This window comes from Meleagris gallopavo, chromosome 28 (genome assembly GCF_905368555.1).
Source record: "Meleagris gallopavo chromosome 28, MGAL_WU_HG_1.1, whole genome shotgun sequence".
In the NCBI taxonomy this organism is placed as follows: Eukaryota; Metazoa; Chordata; class Aves; order Galliformes; family Phasianidae; genus Meleagris; species Meleagris gallopavo.
The window spans coordinates 1,331,720-1,355,566 of NC_139431.1; the positions used below are offsets into that span (position 1 = coordinate 1,331,720).

The window sequence follows — 23,847 nt, forward strand, 5'->3', positions numbered from 1 at the left end:
CAGGCGGAGGATGGGAGCAGCTTCGGTGCTGCTTTGAGGCTGGAGCTCAGCGCGCTGATTTCTGCCTGGTTTTGGCGTGGGGAAAAGCTCTCAGGTGCTGAAGCACCAGCAAACAACCGTGGGTTTGTTGTGGCTTCATTTCATCCCTCTTTCAGGCTTTGCTGCGGTTCCTTCACCATGGGCACCCGTGGGTCTCAGCTGCAAAACCAGAGCTGCAAAACCGATGCGTGGCCAAGGAATGACACCGACATTCCGGGGCTGTTCTGCCCATTGCCGGATGCTGCTGAAGGGATTCCCCTCCTGGCAGGGCAGGCATTGGCTGCTGGGTTTGTGCCCATGGGGATGTGGGCCCGCTGTGGGGCCGGCAGCTGCGGGCAGCTGTCCTTGTGTGCCCCGTTACAGCGCTGTGATGTGGGGACACGGGGTGCCGACCCCATCGGTGGGCGCTTTGTGGGGCAGAGAGGGGAATTTGGGTGCTGCACCATTCCCATATCCGGGCTTGGAAACGTGGGCAGCGCACGTGAGCGCAGTGCTGGGGCTGATTCAGGAGCAAATCCCGCCAAGCAGCCCAAATCCTCCTTTTCCCACCCAAATACGGCCTCAGCCAAGAAACGGGCCGTATCCAGGGCAACGCCGGAGCCTGGTGGCTGCGCTGAGATCCGCCGCTCATCCCAATGGAAGCGCCGGGATCGCGGCTGCGATGGGGGCGATGGGGGCCGCCCCCAGGGGTTGGGGGTCTCAGAGCAGCGCAGAGATGCTCCGCTGCCCCCTACTGACATAGCACCGCCGGCACCGGAACCCCAGCGGGATGGGATGGGATGGGATGGGATGGGGTGGGATGGGATGGGATGGGATGGGATGGGATGGGATGGGATTGACAGCCGGATTTGGGGCTGCAGCATCTATCTCCTGGCATTCCTCTCTTTTGCTGCAAGGATGTGGTTTTGCCTTCTGTCCTCCCCCCTGCAGGATGCCAGCAGCTCCAGCAGGATCCTGCCTGGAAAAACTGAAGAAAACTGGAAGGGAAATGGGTCCTCCAGCCCCAAATGCCTGCAGGATGCATGTGCTGTGCTGAGGCTTTGAGGATCTCTGGAGCAGGGCGACTGCTTTGGGCACAGCACAACCTTCTGGAGCATCGATCCACCTCATCAGCACAGGGACATCGCTCAGTGCTTTGGCCTTAATGAACACGTTCCACCCCACAGTGCTCAGTTCATCCTCACAGGCTGTGAATATCTCCCTCTGGGTGACCAAACTCAGCTCTGACCCAGCAGAGGAACGCTGTGAACCGAGCCCTGCACCGAGGGGGGAGGAAGAAACAGCCAGCCGACCCGTGTGCATTAAAATAATTAACACAGCATGATGCCAAAGTGCTGGCAGTGCCCGGCTCCATCACTCACCCTGCTGTGACGGGGCTGCCCCTATTTCCCCTTTCTGGAGGTGATTTCCCCACCAGCATCCATCCCTCTCCTGAGTTACAGCAGCCGCTGCGCGATTATACGCCTCCGTTCTGTAATTACCTCTGCTCGCGCTAATTGTGTAATTGGAAGAGGCAATTACCTGGTGAAATGAGATAGGAAGAGGGTTGTCTCTGACTGTGGGACTCTGGCTTGGCCGCGTTCTGCTCACACTCTTTCCAGTCGCCCTTTTCATGCCCAAATTCCTGCCTTGAGGTTATTCCCATCCCCTCCTTCCATCCACAGCCCCATCTGTGAGCCCCCTCCTCACCCCCTGCATCCTGCAGTGTTTCCTACTGACACAATGCAGGGTCCCAAAGAGCCCCTCCAGCCCCAAGCTCCCTATGGTGCTGATCCACACCCCCAGCCCAGGGCTGACTGTGTTGGCTGAGGTCTGTACAGGGATGGGGAACACGGGGCAGAGATTTGCTGCAAGATTAAAGCTCTGCCTTCCTTCAGCAGCTGCTTTTCCTCGTTAGCGCCCTAAGCTGATTGCCGTAAGCTGCTTGGTGAGCAATTGCATCTAATGGATCCTCCCAATTTCCTCAAATCCCCCTCAACCCATTACCTCCCCCCACAGAGCAGCCCAAGCTTTGGGTTTTGGGCTCTCACTGAGGTGCTCAGTGCATCCCTGGGCATAACCCTTCTTCTTCCCCGTGCCATCCTATCTGCACTCAGGGACACCAGCAAGGGATGGAGGTGAGACCCGAGGGGTTGGTGCTGGGAGCCGTGCAGCAGGGCTGTGAGAAATGTGGGTCCCTCAGGGACCGTGGGATGCACAGGGACAGCATCACAGGAGGCGACGGCCAGCCCTGCGTATCACTGCTGCCCACTCAGTGCTCCCTCCTGTACTCATCCCCCAAAATTGGGATAAAAGGGCTGTGGGGAGCACGGGGCTTTGGTTCTTCTCCTTATTTTTCAGTAAGGCCAAGGCTTTTTGGATCTCTCTTTGTCCGAGGTCACCCCAGAGCCACCCACGGGGGACATATGGATGGGGACCCCCATGGGGAGCTGAAGGGATCGAGATGGGAGCAGGCAGGAGGTCCTGGGCTGTGGCCTCCCCACCTCCTGGTCTGGGTCTCATCCTGTCCCTGCAGGGGTGGGGAATCAGCTCCTGTTGGTGGCAGCTCCTACGCTGGAGCAGAAAGGAGCGCAGCAGATGGTCGGCGCAGCACATCTCCCCATCTCCCTGCTGCCTCCCCCACCGCTCCTCTTGTTCTTCTTGTTGCTGGCTTTCCCCTGAGGACTTCCCAGTACTGCAACCCCCCTCACCCAGCATCCCTCCCCTGCACCCCCAGCCTCTATTTCTGGGCAGAAAGCCCAACCTTTATCTGTCCATCTCAGAAGAGGAGAGCCCTCATCTTCCTGGGGAGACGGAGGCATTGAGGGGGGAGGGGGGCTGGGACACATAGGGTGCCCCCAGTGGGGGTGGGCATAGAGCCTGGGGTCTGGGAATCCCCCACCCTGAGGCTTTTGCCAATCATTCCCATCCCTGCTGCATTCTGTGCTTCGTGTCCTCAGCTCTGAGAACGTTCTTGGAGGGGCTGTAAATGCTGGGCACCCGCATCTGGTGGGAAAGTGCCTCGAAAGGCTCCGCAGTCCCCGTGTCACCCCCATCCCAGACACAACCACCCCCCGTACCCCCCCCACCCAGGGACCCCCACACGGCTGCATTCCTCCACGGTCACTTTCTCAGAGATGGTGGCCGTGTCACTCAGCAGAGGTTGAGCCCCGCAGTGGGGACGATGGCAGTCGTCCCAGCTCAAGAAGATTAATAGTTTTATCGGGAGGGGGCCGATTTCTCTGTTTGTTTGTCTCTTCCCCCCCCCACCCCCCTCTCCTCCCTGGGGTCTCTTTGAATGCCAACTTTGTTGTGCATCCAACATTCCCAGCTCAGCTCTGACCTGGACAATGCAGAGCTGCTGTCTTGGCAGTGGCACTTTGTGCTGACAGCTGGGAGGAGACAAGATGGGGATGGGATGATTGGGATGGGATGGGGACTGGAAGGCAGTGGGCTGGGGGGGCTCAGAATGCAAGCTGAGCTCTTGAGCTTGAGGAGGTGCCTGGGCTTAAGCTGTGCTCCTGGGGGCACCGACACCATCCCTGTGCTGCACCCCCACAGCTCAACTCCATCTGGGAGCAAATGCGCTCCTGGAAGCTCTCCCCATCCTGCTTCCTCCTCTTGGCCCTGCTGTAACACAACCAGCCCCGTCGTGATGATGGATGGGAGGGAAGAATTGACCCCCGGGGGGTTAAAGGGGTGAAGAAGCCTTTGTCTGTGCCAGCTATAGAGGGGCTGTCTCGCTGGGTGGGTGGGAGCACAGCAGGGGCGCGGGGTGCCATCCAGCCCCATTTCCCCAGCAGTGTTTTGAGTACCTTGGGGTCAGCTGTGCCCTTAAAACACAGCAAAATGCCACACATGGGGGGGGGGTCGGGGGGTTTGGGGGCACGAGGTGGGAGGAACCTGGACCAAACTTGCTTGTCTTCCTGGGGATGATTGTTTCCATGTGGGACGTTGTGATAGGAGATTATCAGCCTTTTAGTCCTCCAAGTGACCTTTCCCAGCCCCACAGCCTACAAAATCCCTCTGCTGTCCATCTCGGCTGGGTTCTGAGGTGTCCCCTCCCCCCCGGGTGAAAGGCAGAAATTCCCCTTTAGGGTCTTGGGCAGGGTGGGCTCAGAGGGGTAAAGCTGAATATATAGGGGGTGAGAGAGGGAGTTCTGGTGGGTCACAGGGGGTGATGCTGGGATGCTCCGACCTTGTGCTCCCCTGGGGAAAGATGCACCGAGATCCAGAAATCCATGGGGTGAGATAAGAAAGAACTGCAGGTAAAAATAGCCGGGGGAGGCGGGTCTGGTGCTCGGCCTGCTCTGCTCTGCGGGCTCAGATGGTGAAACGTCTCCGGAGATGGAGAGCGGCGGTTTCTGGGACGCGATGTGCGAGCGCAGAGCTCTGCGTGCGCTGATTGCGGTGCTGCCCAGCGCTCCCCAGCTGGAACAGCACACGGCCGCGCCGCCCCGGCCCTCCTCCTCCTCTTCCTCCTCTTCCTCCTTCCTCCCCCGGCTGCCCTGGGGATGCCCAGGCTGGGAGGAGGTCGGAGGCTCTGCCAGTTGTCAGCAGCTCCTGTGGGGTTGAGGACGGATGGGATGAAGTCTGGCTCCCAGTGAGGTTTTGGGGGGGTAGGGGGCAGGCAGCTTCCTCCAGAGCAGTCCCATCTCTGCTCTCCCCCCGCGCCCTTTGGGGCCAATGGTCGGATTCTGAATGCCGGGCACCTCAGCCTGCGTGTTTCCACCTTTCCCTTGTTGATGACCGCCTCTCTCCCCCTCCCAGCGGCTCTGCTCAGCCTCAGAGGGCTGTGAAGGCGATGCCGCGGGGTGAGGCTGAAGGTGAGGATCGGGGCCGTGCAGAAAGCGGCACCCGGAGGAGACGGGGACGGAGGCGTGAGGTCAAAAGCAGAGCTTAAAATCCACCCACAAGGGGCAAAATCGCACCGCGGCCGTGCTGTGGGAGCTCTGCTTTGCCCACTGCCCGGCTCCCCGCGCGCCGTGGGGGTTGGGGGGGATAGAAGGGGGGCTGTGCCAGGCTGGGGGCGGCAGGGAGGAGCGGCGGTGGGGCTGTGGGCGGTCTGCTCGCTCCCAGTTGCTCCCCATCAACCTCCGTGTCGTTTCCCTGGTGTCACTTCTGGTGGCAGCGGTTGCTGGCGGGGACCGGCTGGGTGGCACCGGGCTGCCGCTCGTTAGCTGAGTGCCGCCTGCCAAGCTGCTGGGGTTGTTTTTCCAATGGGGGGATGGGGCCCAGCTGGGCGGTGTTGGCACAGGGCGGTGCTTCCCCCCTCCCCCCCTCTCCCCCTCCAGGGGACGATGCTCATTGGGGTGCAGACCCTGCTGGTTTGGGCACTTGGAGCCTGGAAGGCAGGGATGAGCATAGGAGGAATGAGCCACGTCCTAATTTTTGCAGTGTGAGGCAATGTGGGAGCAAATGCCCTCCCTGCTGGGCTGTGTTCTCCTGCAGCAGCATCCTTTGGGATCTGGGGGCACATCCCCCTCCAAGGAGCCAGCCACGGGGTCTGTGCTCCCCCAGGAACACGCTCCACCACCGGCAGCTCTGAAGCCCTTTGAAGGGATTTGTTTCCATTTCCAAGGACAAAATGATGGAGGATCCCATGGGGTTGGGAACTGCAGGCACTGCTGAAGCCATCCCACACCCCCTGGACCAGATCCGGGTCTGTGCCTCAGTGATGGGCACCTATGTGTGGGGCTGCCCCACCGCAAACCCCTGAGGGACACAGAGCTGGGTGTGTGTGGGGTAAGTGGACAAGCAGAGCTCCAGGAGGAGCCCCCAGGGCCCCCCCAGCCCCAGCTGGTATCGCTCCAAGCTGCAATCCACAGTCTGACCCCCCCCAAACCCCCCATGGGACCGAACCCCCCTCACACCGAGGGGATGGGAAACACAGCCCCACTGCCTCCACTCCCCTCCCATTGCACAACACAACCCCGGGTGCATCGGATCCGATGGCAGCTCGGCATGCGAAGAAAATTAAGACCAGAAGACGGGAGCAGCAACGCTTTCATGCACGTCGTCCCGCTGCTCGGAGCCCTCGCCCAGGGGCAGCAAGACATGGTTCTCATTCCTGTGCCTGTGCTGGTGTTTATTATTTTTCCTTCCATTGTGCAGGGTCCCCTTTCTTCCCTGCATGCTCGTCCCCCAGGGCTGAGTGAATCAGAGCCGTTTGCTTCTGCCACTCAGACGTGGATTATTGCCTTCCCCCTCTCCAACTTTTTGGATATCAGTCCAACTCCAGGGCAATCTGCAGGAAAAAGGGATGAGATGGGAGCACGGAGGGGCAGGGCCGGGCTGCTCCTTTGTCCCTTCTGCAGTTCTCTGCCCTCGCATTGCTGGAGGAGTCCCTGGCAAGGGGAGACGGTGCTCTGTGGGGTCACCGCTGTGCTTTGGGGTTGAGGAGCACAAGGGCTGCATGCAGGAGCTCTGGAGGTGGCTCTGTGCTTGTGCTGGCATCGGCCACCACGTGTGTCCCCTCCCCCTCGGGCAGGGATGTCCCTGTGAGGATGGGCAGTGCCTCCTGCAGCCACTGGGATGGCACCTGGGGCAGTGGTGGCTGTGCCTGAATTGTCTCCTCTCGTGGCTCCACGTCCCTGATTCCAGCCAGAGAGGAGTGCGCGGTTCTGCGGGAGGAGCAGCAAAGTGAAGCAGGAGGAGGATGGATCCCTTCGCCTCCAGGATCCTCGGCTGGGAAATGCTGTGGCAGAGCTCAAAGCCCTCTGCTCAGAGCCAGCACGGCCGCTGCTCTCACGGGCTCCATCCCTTCCCTCTGTGTTAGCAGCTCTGGGCCGTGGATGAGCCACGACAGCCCACGGCTTTGCAGGGAAATACATATTTAGAAACCAGAGGGCATTATCCCCTTAGATTATTATCACTTGAATGTAGGTCGGCACGACAGCTTAGGTGGAAAACCATCTTCCTCACCACGCTTCCTCGCACCGTTTAATCCCCTCACCCTCACTCTGCTTTGGCCAAAGGCATCTCCCCGTGCTGCCAGCATCCCTGCGATGCTCTGCCTGCATCGGGGGGTTCTCTCACCCCTGTGCTCCCCCCACCTCTCTGCGTGCACTGCTCTGCAGGTGAGATTTGGCACCTGCATCCCCGCAGCATCACCAGCTCCCATTCAACCTCCCTCTGCGTTTTCCTTCCCTTCCGTCTGCAATTTGCCATCCTTGAAGTGCCTCCCCGAGCGCTGGGACCTCGGATGACTGGGGGGGGGGGAGGGGGGGATGGAGGGGTTGGTGGCCCTCGCGATTCCATCGCTATGGTGACAGATGGCAGCCGAAAACGCGGGGATCGGGGTCAGATGAGAGCAGCGGTGGATGCGGGCGGATATTTATAGGCTGCTGCCCCAACGCTGCTGGGAACGCGCTGCTCTCGGAGCACGGGATGAGCCCTCCGCCGGATCTGCGGGGCGCTGCTCCTCCACGAGAGGCATTACTCATACACACGCTCTGCTTTAATCCAGGCTGCTCCCCGCGGAAAAGTACAGGGCTGAGTGAGCTGGGGAGGGAGGGGGGGGGCTCAGATGGGAGGATGGATCGCTCTGCGATCCTGGGCTGCGAAGGAAAACGGCCCCAGGGCTGGGGAGGTGAGCAGACACTGGGAGCTGGAGCTCTGCGCTTTGGGGCAGTGGGTCTGAATCCTCCATAAGATTCCTCTTCCGAAGGTGTTTTTCCTCCTGCTGGGGTTTCTCACGGGCACCAGGAGCTGGATATGGGTACCAGTGCCCGCCCTGCACCGTGGGTACGGGTACCAGTGCCCCCTGCACCAGTGATGTGTCAGCTGGAGAAGCTGCACTGCTGAGGACGGGCTGAATTTGTGTCTCTGGGACCTTTCACAAATCACTTCCATCAGGCTCTGAACCCCTTTGAAAATTCCCTCTTCCCCATCGGTAAATCAGCCCCACGGGTTCTGGCTTTCCTGGCGAACCCAATTAGGCGCTTCCCAAGGGCAGGGCCGATCCCTTCAGGTGTGCTGGGCTTTCTGCTCGACTCCTCACAGCATCAAAGCAGCTTAAGTGGTTGCGGTTAATTAAACCTACGACGGAAGCTGGGTGTGATGTTTGCATGCCCCGAAGAGGCGGTCGTGCCCGTGTATCTTTCCTTCCTCCCAATAAACCACACGGTTGCCACCCCGTGACTCCAAAACACCAAATCCCCACCCGGGGGGGGGGGGGAGGGGGGCAAAGAGACAACGGAAGCCCACCTGCGAAAGCAAAACGAGGGGGGGAGGGCAGGAGAGGGCACCTTTGGGGCAGCTCCTTTCGTTCATACGGACACCAAAGTGGGCAGAAGGAAACCCGCCCCTTCTCTTTTATTCCGCTATTATTTTTAATACAAGGGCCCCCTCGGAGAGCCTGGGGGGGGGAGGGGGCAGGGTAGGTTGCCCCCCCAGCTTTGACGTGCAGCCGTGACGATGACTCAAGCCTGCGTCAGGGGCTGCGCGTCCGCTGTTATTTATTTATTTGAGCGAGTGTGTGGTGGTGGGGGGAGTATTTAAATATATACGGAGAGATATTTTATTACTCGGGAGCGGAGAGAGGAGTTACCTCCCCTCGGGCGCAGCGCCGAGTCCAACGCGCATCCGCGGAGCAGAAGGAGGGAAGGAAGGGGGGGGGGGAAGGACCGACAGGCGGCGGCCGCGCAGCGTCACCGCGGGGCGCGGAGGCAGCGGCGGTACCGGCGGTACCGGCGGCGGCGGTTTCCCCGGTGGCCCCGCAGGTACCCGGCTCCGCCGCCGCCCGGAGGTGCGGGGGGGGGGGGAGGATCCGATCCGTTCCTCCCGGCGATTCGCTCCGTTCCACCCGCAGCGCAGAGGTAAGGCTGCTTTCTTCCCCCCTCCCCACTTCGTTTTCCCCCTCCCCATCCATCGGAGCTTTTTCCTTTGGGGGCTTGGGGTGGGAGGGGGAGATGTTCGGGGGGCTGCGGCAGCGGGTGAGGCCCTGGAGCTGAGGAGTGGGGGGGTGCGATCATCCCGGGACCCCCGGGTGGGGGGGGCTGAGGTAATGGAGGGAGGTTGGTTGGGGGTTCATCCCCCCAGCTGCTGCCTGAGGGGAGGGGGGGGGTTATAAATAGAGCCTCCAGGCTGACCTTGACAATAACATTGGGAGAGGAGACAGCGTTCGGCTGTACTGAATATTTCACACCCGGCTCCCGAAGTGAAGGGATTTTCTGTTTTCCCTTTTTCTTTCGAATACTCTTCTCGGAATGCAGCCGGCTTCTTTGGAGGCAGTAAAATGAGGGTTGGGGTTTTGGTTTCACGCCGTTCTGTGTCGAGTGTGGGGAGTCCTTGCTCCCATCAGTGCATTTCTTGCATTGTGGCTGTGCCGGAGGTGTGTTTGGGGCTGCGTTTGGAGCTGACATCTTGGCCAGGTGCAGCTTTGCATCGCTTTGGGGACGATTTGCGTCATTCCGGAGATGTGGGGCTGGAAGAAAAAAAAAAAGCCAACAAAAAACCACCAACCCTCTCCCAGCTCTTTGCAAAGGACCCAGAAGGTGAAATCGTTCCGCTTCTGGCGTCAGAGGCACCTGAGGTTGGGATCCATCGTGAGCTGATGCAACTATTTCTGGGCTCGGAAGGAACAAACCTGAAATGCCGCGTGTAGAGCTGAGCTATTCCGGGCAGGGCGCACAGCTCAGTGCCAGAATCTCCCCGGAGGTGTCGGGATTGGGTCAGGAAGGGAAATAAAATGCGGGTCTGTCCTTCCTCCAGGTCGAATCGGAGGCGATCGGGGTGACATCGATGGGAAAAAAGGGTTTGGTTGTAATGGGGAGCGATGTGAGAACCTCGAATGGCAGAGAGGTGGGGGGCAGCAGGATGCGATGGAACCGGGTCAGTGCTGAGGTGGAATGGGTTTTGTTTTGGGGTTGGTTTGTTTGTGAACACAGGTGCTTTGTGAGGCACAGCGGGGAAAAGTAGAGTGTGCGTGGTCTGCGTGCTGCTGCTCGGGGTGAAGCTGGGTTCCGTGGGGCAGCAGCTCCAGCTGGAACTGAGGATGGGGGGTTGGGAGGGGGGTGGGGGGGAAGGGATCACCCCGTGAGCAGCCCGAAGGAACCGCGTGACGGCAGCTCCGTGTCACACTGCTGCAGATGATGGATGTCATCCGATCCCAAATGAGACGTGAAGGGAGACGGAATGCGGAGAATCAATGGGTTCCTACGCTCCCGACGGCGCCGACGTTCCCCTCCTCCGGGGTTGCTGTGACTGCCTCGTGACCCACCCGCAAAACTGCCCTTTCTGTTTTTGGTTTTGGTTTTTTTTTTTTTTTTCTTTCTGGAATCCATTGATGAAAACTCGCTCTAAACCCTTCAATGGTACGAAAGCAGAGCTGGGGCTGCGGGAATTGTGCCCACCTCCGGGGTGGAGCAGGTGACAAACGGCGGCAGGGCTGCCATAGCCACGCGTCTGCTCGCCCGTGGGGGGCCGGGGGCTGTTTGGACCACCTGGGTGCTGGGGGGGGATGTAAGGCAGAAGCGGAGGCAGCTCTGATTCATCCCCGAAAGCGAACTGCTCCTGTGTCACGACGCTAAAACGAGCCTGAATGAGGAGCGCAGCTCTGAGCATCCCCCCCTCCTCCCCCCCGCAATAAATGCCGGCTGCGCGCCGCGGAGCTGCACGCAAACTGCTTGCGAAGGTGAGAGCCCGGGGTTCAGCGCGTCTCCCTGCGGTGTTTCCCCTCGGCCTGCTCTGCTGAGCCCCGGCTGCGTGTTCCCCTCGTGCTGTGCGAGTTTGGGGGCCGGGGGGGGGACTACCGTGATGTGGGACCGCTGCCACTGAGTCACCGCGCGTCACCTTCGAGGGGTGGCGGAGCCTGGCGCTAATTAGCAAGGATCGCTTAAAGAAAGGGAGCGACCCTAATGAGCTCGGATAGCAAAAGCCTTCCCCCGTGGAGCCGGAGAGGATGAGGAGGGTGAGGAAGAGCCGAGCGGGAGCTCTGAGTCTCCTGGTTTGGGAGTGAGGAGCGGCGTTAAGATGGAGGCAGCGATGGGAGCTTTGCTTGGAGGGGGCTGTGTGAGAGCCGAGCTGCTTATCTATGGGGCAGAAGTGTCTCCTCGGGGCTCTGCTATACAGTCGGGATGCCGCCGCTCTGAGCGTTCTGCCTTTGATTTCCTGGGGCTGAAAGGCTCTGTGTGCTCTCTGTGATGCAGAGCGATGCTGCTCCCAGCAGGTCCCCCACTGCTCTCCTCGTGGCTTCGCTGCTCGGCCTTGCTGGGTGCAAAAGGGAGATGGGAGAGGTGCCTGCTCTGTGCCTCCACCTCTTTGCAAGCTCTCCAGGTCCGTGGGTGACCTTGGGTTTGTCCCCTCCTCGTCTGCAGCGTAAAGCTCAGCCCTTGATCCAAGCCCCAGGATGGGGATGCTTGAATCCCTCAGCCTTCCTCCTTCCCTGGCATCCCTCTGTGCCTGGAGCCATCGCTCTCCTTTCGTGCTCTGTGACCTTGGTGGAGGGATCAGGATGCTGTACCGGTGCAGAGACCCCACGGCTTGAATGTGAAGGTTATTTTGAATTCATTGTGTCCCAGCCTGGCTTTTTTTTTTGTTGTTGTTGTTGCCTCAATTTCCCCCAAATGGAGCGTAAGTGCAGAATTTGGACACAGGAGCTGCTCTGTCCCTGGGAGAGGAGTTAGGGCTTCCCTGCACTCACCCCCTGAGCCCTGAGCTCCATTGCTACTGACAGATTCCAGCCTCCCCAGTCACCTTCCTGAGTCAGCAAGTGGAAAAACCATGGCAGGAGAGTGGGGAGGTGGGTTATCCCCAGGGCAGTCGTCCTCTTCCCTATGTCTCACCCCATTGCTTCCCATGGGTGCTGGCAGCTGCTCCCATCTCACAGGCACTGTTGCTGTCCCAGCCCTCCCAGTTTGTACTGGTGCCTTCCTGGATCCCTCTATGAGCACCATGGGAGGGGGTACCCAGACCCACCGGTGGGCTGTGACCTGCCTTCAGAAGAGAAAGAAAATTGCACATGTGAGAAGGTGAAGATCATCAACAAGCTGAATCTCCATCTGTCTGCTACAAGGGGGTTCTGTCTTTCTCCAGCCAGCAAGCTCCTGGTTGCCAGCTGACCTTCCTTGCAGCGCAGTTGTTGTTGTTGTTTTGGGAGATGAATTCCTTGATTAAATTCCCCTTCCAATCAAACAAATGGGCAGAAGTACTTTTTGCAGGTGGATTTGAACTACGCTTTGGCTGGGAGCATCGTGGCAGATCCCCCTGTCCATGGGCTGGGTCTCCTCCAGTGGGCACTGCTGCCAGCAGGCTGGGAAGCAGCAGGATGTCCCCCAAGCAAGCAGTGGGGACACAGGGACAGCCACACTGGTGAAGATTATCCTTACAGCACAGCTTTCCCAGACAACTTCACCCAGGGGGAGAGCTTTCTGCTCCTTACCCCTTTCTCCTCCTCCAGTGCTGCCTCACCCCTTATTCCAGCCCCAGCAGAGCAGCTCAGCACACACTTTCACCCCCAAATCCTCTCATCTCAGCAGAGTCTGACCCAAACTCGGTGGGAATCTCTGTGATTTCCTGCCTTGGGAACCCTCACCCTCCATGCTGGGGATGCTCTGGCTGTGGGCAGCCCTGTGCTGGTAATTGCTGCTGTTGAGCTGTGAACAATTTATATGAATGGTCCTCGTTAGGAAATGAAACACTGCTGGACCAGGCTTGAAGGAATAATTCAAACAGCTTCTCTGGAGGAGCCTGATCCAGCCAAGGCTGTGAGGCGATGCAGTTGCCTGGCAACGGATGCAGCTTTTGACTGAAAATAGCTTTTCTATTAGGAACAGGGCCTGGCACATGGGGAACTTTCTTTGGGGCGAGGAAGCAGCGAGGTGAGGGTGAGGAGGGTGAGCTGTCCTGCTGCTTTGCTTCCCTCCAGCACTGGGATGGCTGCTTGGGAATGAGAAGGGCTGCCTGGCTGAGCCCCGTGCTCTGGAAGGGCCCAGGGTTGTGAGCTGTGCTCAGGGCTGGGACTGATGGGTGTTTGTGTAAAGGGAGAAGCTCAGGAGAAACACGGGGGGCCTTTGGGACCCTGGGCATGGCCCCACTGCTCCTCCGGGGACTGGTGGTCACACTGATGTCCCTGGATAGTGAGGATGGAAGACAGAAGCAAGCACAGCCCTTGGGGAGAGTCATTTTTCCATGACTTGGAGTTTCTATGGTTGTCTTCCAGTTGGGGCACGAGCCAGTCTGGCCCCAGTTCTCCCAGTATGGCCAAGGATCTCTGGTGTCAGTGCTCAGACTGTGCGGATCTTGTGGCTTGGGTTCCCAGGCCAAGGCTGGGAAGGCAGCAGGGCTTGGACGATGGATGGCTTTGTGTCACCGTGGCTGTTTTGCAGATGTTATCTGCTGTAGAGCTGCCTGCGGTGATTTAACTGCTGGCTCTCACCCACCTTGTGCCTGATAACGTCCAAGGAGGATGGGGAGCCCTTTGTCACTGTCACCTAAGTGCTTTTGAGTCCTGTACCCTTCAGGACTGAGCCGTTGGGCTGTGCAGGGCTGAGAGGATGGCTCTGTCACCATCCCCCTGCACCCATGGGTGCTCCCCCCTGGGGGCTCTCCCCACCGAAGAAGCAGCAGGGTGTTGCTTCCACTTAGTGTCCCCCAGCCCAAAGGATGTCCCCAAAACACCCCAAAAGGGGGGTGATGGTGACCTCTCCCCATCATTTCTGCCGGTCCCAGCAGCACCGGGATGAGGCCAAACCAACCCCACCATGCTGCCTGACTCCTTCCCACACAGGTCCTGCTGATGACGAGGAGGTGAGCCCCGAGCAGCTCACACAGGACGTTCCTCTTCTCCCTTCACCCCATCCCAGCCCCTGGGGTGGCACGGCGCCGTCCCGATGCCGAAAAACAGCAAAGTGACGCAGCGGGAGCACAGCAGTGAGCATGTCACCGAGTCAGTGGCCGACCTGCTGGCTCATGAGGAGCCCGTGGACTACAAACGCAGCATCCTCAACGTGACGGGGGAGGCTTGGGATAAGCAGAAGGACGGGGAGGAGGAGCTGGATGCAGAGAACAGGCCGGCGTGGAATAGCAAGCTGCAGTACATCCTGGCCCAGATTGGCTATTCTGTAGGGCTGGGAAATGTCTGGCGATTCCCCTACCTGTGCCAAAAGAACGGAGGAGGTGAGAGATGGGGTTCTGGGGGGGGTCTGTAGGCTGACCTTGCCGGTGCTGAGGATGGAGGGAGCAGTGGGGGTGGTTTGGGAGGTGAGGGGCAGCTGAGAGCTGCTGGCTGTGTTGTGGTGCAGAGCTGCAGGAACCTCCAGGGCAGCCTCTTCCTAAAGGATGCTCACCTGCCTGCCCTGAGAACAAAGTGAATCCCACTGGTACATTTGGGGCTGCAACAAAGCCCTGATTCCTTTGGTAGGGAGCTCTCTGCATCTGTAATTTCCTGCTCATCTCACATAGCTGGAATCAGAAGCCAGCTCTGAGCAGGAGGTCAGATGCCAGGCTTCTCTGAACCCACCCTGCCTCAATTTCCCCATGTAACAGAGCTGAACCCTCAGCAGCCGTGAGACTCGCTGTAGTGAGGTCGAGTTGGGTTTGACAACCCCCCAACACACACTCATCTATCTCACCCCTGGGATGCAGGGGCACGAAGGGGCACGTGCTAGGATGAGCAGATGCTGTTAGAAGCCCCTTGCTGCCATATGACAGCTTCCTGCAGCAGGTTTCCAGGTATGAGCTGCCCTGTCTCGCACAGATGGAGAAACTGAGGCACGGAGCTGGGAGCTGGCTGGCACAGCAGTAAGCTGCTCGGTGCAGGGTGGGATGGCTGCTTCCTTCCTGCTCCCCAAGCAGACATCTGCGGGGGAGAACAGCCTCTTGCTGGCAGTGAGATGGGCCTGAGCCAAATCCCCAGCACTCGGTGTGCCGGGAGCCGCGTGTGCTGGCGATGACGCATGGGCATGAGCTGGTGGCCGTCCTCCCAGGGGTCAGTGGAGGAAAATCTCTAATGCTGGAGAAGTTTGCATCCAAACGGATCCATCTGTCTCATCATCTGGAGATCGCGATGCCCATCAGGGTGTTGCAGGGATGGGAAGCTCGTGGGTGTTCCCAGTTACACCAGTGTCCAGCTGCACCCTAGGTGCCTGCATCTCCATTTTCCTCCTCCTTAATGAACCTCTTTCTTAATGAGCCTCCTCACCAAACTCATCCTCGGCCCCATCCATCCCTGGCCCAGCACTGGTGGCTGTTATTGGCCATAAATCCCAGCTCTGCAGCCACGTGCTCCCAGTGCTGCCCGGCAGCCCCTGGCAGAGGCTGGAGCCATCCATCAGCTGGGCGCTGCAGCGTGAGTCATCGCATCTTTTACAGCCATTTGGTTATGCTTCATGAACTGCTAATTTCTCTCTGGTCTCCCCAATTAGGTGGAGATTAACCTCCTTTCTGTTCCGAGCCGTTTTACCCCTAGCAGAGAGCTCACATATCCTGCACATACCCACACTGCCTGGGGATGCAGCAGGGTTCCCTGCCACGCATGTGCGTTTTCTATTGCAAACCAAGTGATGAACCAGACACAGCCTGCCTCTCGTTGGGATATGAGAGCAGGCAGATGGGTCCATGACAAGCTTTCTGTCCCTGCTAGGCGCCTACCTGGTCCCATATCTGGTCCTGCTCATCATCATTGGCCTCCCACTGTTCTTCCTGGAGCTGGCAGTGGGGCAGCGGATCCGTCGGGGCAGCATTGGTGTCTGGAATTACATCTGTCCTCGCCTCGGTGGCATCGGTTATGCCAGCTGCCTGGTGAGCATGCACTGGGGTTCGTGGGACGCTCTGCAGGCTGCAAACGGGGGATGGCCTGGGGCAAACCTCACTGAGCCCAGTGTGGGAGATTAAAGGGTTGAGTGGAGTTTTTCAGCTCCATCCGTGGGTTTAGGGCTGGTTTGGGAATGAGCCCATCCATGTTTCTGGATCCCTGCTCAATGGGATCACCAACACTGCCCCCACTGCTTCACAGTGTGTCCTCCTCAACCCCCCAACACAGGTCTGCTTTTTTGTCGGTCTCTATTACAACGTCATCATCGGTTGGAGCATCTTTTACTTCTTCAAGTCCTTCCAGTACCCTCTTCCCTGGAGCGAGTGTCCCATTGTCAAGAATGGCTCCGTGGCCGGTGAGATATGGGGGTAAATGATGGGGAGTGGGGCTGTGGGACACCAGAGACCCTCAAAACGTTCAGCTATTGCAGGCTGGGGACACTGGAGGTTGGGATGTCTCCTGGGGACATGGACAGAGTGAGAAGAAGTAGCTGGTGGCTCTTCCCCAACCCCTCACTCTCTGGTACCCCCATTCATTTGCAGTTGTGGAGACCGAATGTGAGAGGAGCTCGGCCACCACCTACTTCTGGTACCGGGAGGCCCTGGACATCTCCAACTCCATCTCAGAGAGTGGGGGACTCAATTGGAAGATGACCCTCTGCCTGCTGGTGGCATGGAGTCTCGTTGGCTTGGCCATGATCAAAGGCATCCAGTCCTCGGGGAAGGTGGGTAGCAGCAATCCGTCCTCCAGATTGGTGTTGGTTTTCCATGATGTTCAGATGAAACCCATCTCCAGATGTGCCAGATCTTTTAGAGAGCGCATCAGCGGGTAGCACGGGGCAAGGAGGCTGCTGCCCCGTGGCAGTGGGGTGGTATCACATCCCCTATGCCCAGGAGGAAGCTCCATCCACATCACTGGGACGCTGGGAGGGAGCCCCGTGCTGGGAACCAGTGGTGCTGGGAGGTGGTGGGGATGCAGAGCTGTCCTACCCCAGGGCTTGTCTGGCACCAGCATTTTGTCTCCAGTTTGTGATGTCCTGGGGATGGATATGTGGAAGGGGCTGAGCGGTAAAAGAGATGGTGCCCACCCTACATGCATCCCTCTTGCCCCAGGTGATGTATTTCAGCTCCCTCTTCCCCTACGTGGTGCTGGTTTGCTTCTTGGTGCGGGGCCTCCTGCTGCGCGGGGCGGTGGATGGGATCATGCACATGTTCACCCCCAAGGTAAGAGCTCAGCAGACTCCCAGCAGGTTTATCCTCCGGGCTGCTCACCCTTCGTGCGCATCATTTCACTGAATCCTCTTTTTCCCTTGTTTCCACCCAAAAATCAGCCTCAAAGGTCCCAATAAATGAGGCAGGAGGTGTTACAGCCCTGAGGTGGTTATCATAGTGCTGCCTGAGGCATCGCTCCTGTTCCCTTTGGGTGGGCGAGGGGAGGGCTGCCCTCAGCAATACGTTTAGATAAGGGCTTAGGGGCTCTGTGAGATGGTGCTGGCTGGTAGCAAAACCTCCGCTGGTGTTTATGCAATTAACTAGCTAATTAATTAATGATGAAGAGATGCAGATGAAACAGCTCAGCTGGTGAGGCTGTTACAAGATACTAATTAGGATCTCCCGATGAACGGCTCTTGGAGGCCCACAGCCTGCTGCAGGGGAAGGGGGGGTGAGGTCTGGGGTTAAACGATCCCAAAGGCTCTGGAGGATGGGAACGGCTCTGGCACCACCACAACCCCTCATTCCATTTTCTGTGTCCCCCTCCCCAAGCTGGACAAGATGCTGGACCCCCAGGTGTGGCGGGAGGCAGCCACGCAGGTGTTCTTTGCCTTGGGATTGGGCTTTGGGGGGGTCATCGCCTTCTCCAGCTACAACAAGCAGGACAACAACTGCCACTTCGATGCCACACTCGTCTCCTTCATCAACTTCTTCACGTCTGTCCTGGCCACTTTGGTTGTGTTCGCCGTGCTGGGCTTCAAGGCCAACATCATGAATGAGAAATGCGTGGTGGAGTAGGTGGATTTGCTTTCTGTCCATCTGGGGTGGGGAAACCTGTGCTGGAGGGGCTGTGGCTCAAGGACTGGGTGATGCTGTGTTTTGGAGGACCCAGATTGCTTGTGATCAAGACCTGGATTTCCAGAGGTGCCCCCTTGTAGCTGAGGGCACAGTTTTTCTGGCTTTGGTTGGGCGCTAAAGTCTACCAGGTTCTCACACTGGATGGAAGGGGACGTCTCTGGGTGACCAGATTCCGCTCTCCCTTAGGAATGCTGAGAAGATCTTGGGATACCTGAACACCAACGTGCTCAGCCACGACCTCATCCCACCCCATGTGAACTTCTCCCACTTGACAGCCAAGGACTACAACGAGATGTACAGGGTGATCATGACGGTGAAAGAGGGGCACTTCAAAGAGCTGGGCTTGGATGCGTGTCTGTTGGAGGATGAGCTCGACAAGGTACCCCACGGCATTCCTAATAGGACAAAGAAATCACCTTGCCCATTGGCAGTCCCTGCTAGGAGCTGTTTGTGATGCTCTTGGCGCATGCATCTGGAAAAACTGTTTCCAGTGACCCTCCAAGGAAGGGAATTCCCTGTTCCTGTGGTCTTCTGTGAGACACAGTGGTCTTTCCTGGGGTGTGGGAATGGTCTGCCCATGGTAGCAAGTCTAATAGGGTCATTGCCACTTCCACACCGGGTACTAGAGTGGATTTTTCTTTCCTTGAGGAGTTGTTCAGTGGGACAAGAGAGCCCTGAGACACGCAGCCTGACATGTTTCTTCATCCTTTTTGGTCTTTTTTTTTTTTTTTTTCCCTCATAAATAGTCAGTGCAAGGAACTGGCCTGGCCTTCATCGCCTTCACAGAAGCCATGACCCACTTCCCAGCCTCTCCATTTTGGTCTGTCATGTTCTTCTTGATGCTGATAAACCTGGGGCTGGGCAGCATGATTGGGACCATGTCAGGCATCACCACGCCCATCATCGACACCTTCAAGGTGCGGAAGGAGGTGTTCACAGGTGAGGTCTTCTGCATCCTCATGGGTTGGGGCTGGAGGGTCCCCACTGCCATTCTAGAAGAGCGGGGACGTGTTGACGTGTACTGGGATCAGACGCTATGGCAGAAGCCTCAGTTACCCTCAGGACCATAGGATCATTAGGTTTGGAAACGGCCACTGAGATCATTCCAGCACTGGCACGTCAGCATCACACCGGCTGATCTGTGCTCTATTAACTATGCCCATTTTCCTCCCCGCAGTTGGTTGCTGCATCTTCGCCTTTGTGGTGGGCCTGATCTTCGTGCAGCGCTCTGGGAACTACTTTGTCACCATGTTTGATGATTACTCAGCCACGCTGCCGCTCACCGTTGTGGTCATCCTGGAGAACATCGCTGTGGCCTGGATTTATGGCACTAAGAAGTAAGGTGTTTGCACCAGAAATGGAAGATCTTGGCTGGAACTCCTGGCTAAAACCCCCCGCCTTCCAGTTCTGTCCTGATTTTTCCCAGAGGCAAGCTCTGATGGAGCAAATACCCTGAAGGCAGTTGTTTCAGAGGCAGGATATCTGTTTGCCTCGATCCTCTGCCCTGCCCTAGATGTAACCCAGCACCAAGAACAAGTCCTGCTAATGGGTATCTAGCTTTGGTTCTGGTGCTCTGTTGTTGGGAGGTTCAGGTGGCCTTTTCCATGGGAGGTTCCCAACCCATCCTATGGGTTTGAAAGACTGAGATGATCTCCTGGCTCAGCTGGGCTCTTCCCTGGGCTCTTTTTTGAGTCTAATCTGCAGCAGGGCTCCTGGGAGGGAGTTTCTTGCTGGAAGGTGGGGAGCAGTGTGGTTCCATCTCTTCTTCTCGGCAGGTTCATGCAGGAACTGACAGAGATGCTGGGTTTTCGGCCCTATCAGTTCTACTACTACACCTGGAAGTACGTCTCTCCCATCTGCATGGCTGTGCTCATGACTGCCAGCATCATCCAGCTGGGAGTCAGCCCCCCGGGCTACAGCGCGTGGATCAGAGAGGAGGTGAGCAGGGTTCTCATCCCAGCTCTGCTTATTCCTCCAGCTGGGACGTGTCCCACTTGCTTGGCCATCATTTTTTCCCCGCTGCCCAGACGGTTCGAGCTAGCTCGGAGCATGGGCTGAAGTGTGACCTCGGGGTTTATTTTGGTCCCACCAAAGTGCATGCTCTTTTATCCACTTTGATTTGCCATCTGATAACTTCATAAGATGAAGGCTGGCGGGAACTTCTGAGCACTTAGGAGATGTTGTAGCTGGTGTGCATCGCAACCCCCTGACACCAATCTCTCTCTGTTTTTCAGGCTGCAGAGAAGTTCCTTTTTTACCCAACCTGGGCCATGGCTATCCTCATCTCCCTGATCATCCTGGCCTCCCTCCCTCTGCCTCTGGTCTTCATCCTCCGGCAGTTCCACCTGGTGTCAGACGGCTCCAACACCCTCTCGGTCACCTACAAGAAGGGCCGGATGATGAAGGACATCTCCAACTTGGAAGACAACGACGAGACGCGCTTCATCCTGAGCAAGGTGCCGAGCGAGACCCCATCCCCAATGCCCACCCACCGTTCCTACCTGGGTCCTGGGAGCAACTCCCCTATGGAGATGAGCAGCGCGCCCAACGGACGCTATGGGAGCGGGTACCTGACGGCCGGCACCCCCGAGTCTGAACTGTGATGGTGGGCAGCTGACCACCCCCTGGGAGAGGAGAGGTCGCTGGGGAGTGGATCCTGGCTGTCCAGGCAACGGGAAAACTATCAAAGAAGAAACCCCTCTTTAAGTTGTAACCAAAAGCAGCCGTTCCCATGATGATGAAGGGATTGCGGGAGGGGCTGGACTCCTCCAACAGCCCTCAGCAAAGGGCAGGACCTGGAGCTCGCCTTAGGGAAGGGAGGAGCAAGGGATGCTGCGATGCTTTTCCGAGGGTTGTCCTCTCGCAGCTCGAATCTGAAGCAAAGAATCTCTCTTTTCAAGCAGCTGGTGGTTGGAAAAAGGACCTGGCGTCAGGTGGAAAGCGAACCGTGCTTCCTCCTGCAGCCCAGCGCTCTGCCCTTCGTCTGTTGTCCTTTAGCTGGGAGGAGTCATGGCCTTATTCCAACGAGCACAATTAACCGTCGATGTTCATAGCACAAAAGGGTGCTGCCGTTGTTTGCCATCGTTGTTGTTGTTGTATCTCCTGTAGTTTTTCTAGCTGTGGACACACCCAGATAACCCCAACGTTTTGGCCAGGGCTGGCAGGGAGCAGCGTGGGGCTGAGTTATGGTGATGTGTGGGACTGCAGCTGGCGGCTCTTTGGTGGCTGTCCCATCACCACCAGCACAGGGACAGGGTCTGCAGGTTGTTCCCAGGTGGGAACTGGGGTGATGTGAGGTCGGCGTGCTCTGAGATGTTGGGATGGCATGGACTGTGGGCAGGCAGCTCTGCTGGGTGGCACTTCCAAAATGAGGGATTTAATGTGAGCTCTAGAAGGGCAGTGGGGATGGAGCAGGGAGCACTCTGCTGGAATAGCTCCAGACCTATGGGATGCTCTACTGCACCACCATCCCTGGTGTGGTGGTCATCTCTTGCTGCTTTCTTTAGGCATGTGGAGCTGTGGGGCACCACGTCCTACAGCAGCCCTGCTTTGGCACTCAGGAAACTGCCCTGGGCTGTGGGGAGGTGAGCTGGCTTTTGGGGATGGCAGATGGAAGCGTATGTCTGAGCAGCCAGCACCGGGTCCCAGCATCCCCATGGGCTGCATCCAGACTGCTGAGCCCCCTGTGGTGCCAATCCATGCTGCCTGGGGAGCGCATGGATGCAAAGCTGTGTGAGTGAGGGAGGGTTGGGTTTCCCAGCTCTGATTTTCTCCCTCTGACACTGAAGGTTTCCCTGAATCAAACACAAAGCCAAGCATTTCTGTTGGGAGTGCAGTATGAAGTGACCATGCCTTCTTTCCTCCGTGGGCACAGGGGAGCAGCACCTGCTGTCTTGGCACGTTTTATGCTCTCAAAAGCTGGGCGAGCTCCTTACTTCAGTCCTGTAGGGCTGAGACCACACCTGGGGGCGTTTCAAACACTTTTGCAGACCACGTTCCTGGCTCCTTGCCCACCCACGGGTGGGAGGTCCCCCACCACGTATCTCTGGTTTGGGATCCTATGTTTATAGTCCTTCTCATCGTGGGCTCAGCTGGAGTATCTTACTGGGCAATTAGCACAGGCCCTTCATTAGCAGTTTTTCCAGGGGGAAAACAAAGATGGGGACCGAACCAAAGCAGCTCACCCTGCTGATGGCAGAGGAAGCACCAGCCCCAGGATCAGCTGCGCTCCCACCTCTTCTCCAGCCCTCATCCAGATTAACCTTCCCCTCCTCCTGCCCTTACAGAGGGACACAGAGATATCCCCACTGCATCACCTCCAAATGGGAGAAGCACAAAACCCATTTTTTCGCCTCATCCCTCCACCTCTCCTCCTCCCTCCGTCCCCAGTTTCCCCCATCACTGCCCAGTGTCACCAGTGGCAGTGACTGAGCCCAGGGGCTGGATCCCCACCGCAGCTCCCATGGAGTTGGGGAGCAGGGCACCTCACCAGGTCCCATCTGCTGCCGTGCTGCGATGCTCCTCGAGCCCTTGATGGAACACTTCAGTCCCCCATCCCTCCCATTGCCATTCCCAAACTGGACAAGGAGATGTTTGCTTCCCACCCCTCTTATTGCAGCATCAAGAAGAGGCAAAACCAATAGGAAGGTAACAAGAAAGCTATATTATATATATATATATAATATATATATAAACATATGCAGAGAGAGGAGATGGAATAATAACCCACAGATTCTCTATTTCTACTGTATATTTATTCTGTAAATGTCACTGTAAATGCTGTTAAATGACGAAGTGGCCCGTGACCCTATTTTCATCCCCAGTGCTGTACAGATCAATTCTCACTGTATATCAGACAGATTTTTACCTTTTTATTTCCCGTGCGTGGTGGGTGGCTGTGTGTCGTCCCCCCCCTCAACCCCAGACCCCCACCATGGGGAGGTGGGGGCTACAGAGGGGGTGGACGCCTTTCTTTTTATCCGTGGAAGTTGTGTATTTCTCGTGGTGTTTGCTCGGTGTTGGGGGGGGTCGGTGGATGGGGTGGGGGGGTGTGAAGCTGTAGGTGCTCCGTGTCGTCGCAGTGTGCGTGTGTTCGTCCGTCAATAACGCCGTGTGTGGGGTGTGGTGTGAGGGATGTGCGCCTTGCTCTCACGTTCGGGGTCACTTCTCGCTGTACTCGCTCACTTTGGGAGCCTGTGGGGGGGTTCTTCCCCCTGGTTCTCCCCCCGTGCACCTTCTCGGGGTCGATCCCCGGTGACTTTTAGCCTTGGCGATCACTTTTAGTTTGTTTTCTCCCCGCAGAGGCACAGGGAATAGCTGCTAGCTGTCAGCACCGGCACTTTCCAGTTTCCCTCCGGGCGGTTGGAGCAGGAGGGGTGGATGCTGCCAATACTCCTCCCCTCCCCCAGCTCTCCCCTTCCTTCCCAGCCCGGATCCCGCTGCTCAGAGCAGGGCTGGATCAGGAGCCCCACTATGGAGCAGGGCTTCCCCTCCTGCCCTCCCAGCAGCTCCCCCTGCCCCCCAGCTCCTCCTGAGCTGCTCCCACTGCCTCCGTCATCCCTCCACCCCGGCTCCCACCAGCAGGAGCGGGGTGTGCAGGTGCCCAGGTGGCTCTGCCGACCCCCAGGGACACAGCCCGGTTTAGCAGAGCCCCTGCAGCACACGGGCTGCTCCGCTGTGGGGAAGCACAATGCTGGCCAAGCCCTCCTGTACAGGTAAAAGCACAGATCTGATAGAAACTCGTCCCATGTATCCTCTTAGCCGGTGTATTTACCACTCGTGCTGTGCCGGCCGGACTCCTCAGCAGGTGAGAAAAGCCCTGTAATGGCCGTGATGGAGTCTGATTAAAAGTCTGTTCTTACCAAGCCTCTTCTCTGTCTCTGTTTCCTTCCTTGGGGTGGGCTGTGGGTCCCTGTGGGGCTGCACAGAGCACCAGGGCTGCCAGCGCCTGTGGGTGTCAGTGCCTCTATCCTATCCCGTCACCTCTGTTTGTCCTTCTGTCTCCTT

The 23,847-nt window shown here is 58.0% G+C and overlaps 1 protein-coding gene across 1 annotated transcript; it reads left to right on the forward strand.

The window, feature by feature from the left end:
• Positions 1-8,636: 8,636 nt before the first annotated feature.
• SLC6A17 (solute carrier family 6 member 17) lies at positions 8,637-22,690 on the forward strand. The gene is made up of 12 exons (XM_003212861.4): positions 8,637-8,837; positions 13,748-14,136; positions 15,602-15,759; positions 16,001-16,127; positions 16,315-16,496; positions 16,885-16,995; positions 17,536-17,777; positions 18,028-18,220; positions 18,588-18,780; positions 19,019-19,178; positions 19,617-19,779; positions 20,076-22,690. Exons 2-12 carry the CDS (start codon positions 13,851-13,853, stop codon positions 20,442-20,444), a joined length of 2,184 nt encoding a protein of 727 aa, XP_003212909.2. The 5' UTR covers positions 8,637-8,837; positions 13,748-13,850; the 3' UTR covers positions 20,445-22,690.
• Positions 22,691-23,847: the final 1,157 nt, after the last annotated feature.

What these genes read in the sequence shown, in the direction of transcription:
- SLC6A17 (XM_003212861.4), top strand. Translation starts at nt 13,851, where the DNA reads ATGCCGAAAAACAGCAAAGTGACGCAGCGGGAGCACAGCAGTGAGCAT. An exon ending in AATGAGAAATGCGTGGTGGA is followed by an intron (nt 17,778 to 18,027) that starts GTAGGTGGATTT and finishes GCTCTCCCTTAG; the next exon opens with GAATGCTGAGAAGATCTTGG. An exon ending in GCGGAAGGAGGTGTTCACAG is followed by an intron (nt 18,781 to 19,018) that starts GTGAGGTCTTCT and finishes TCCTCCCCGCAG; the next exon opens with TTGGTTGCTGCATCTTCGCC.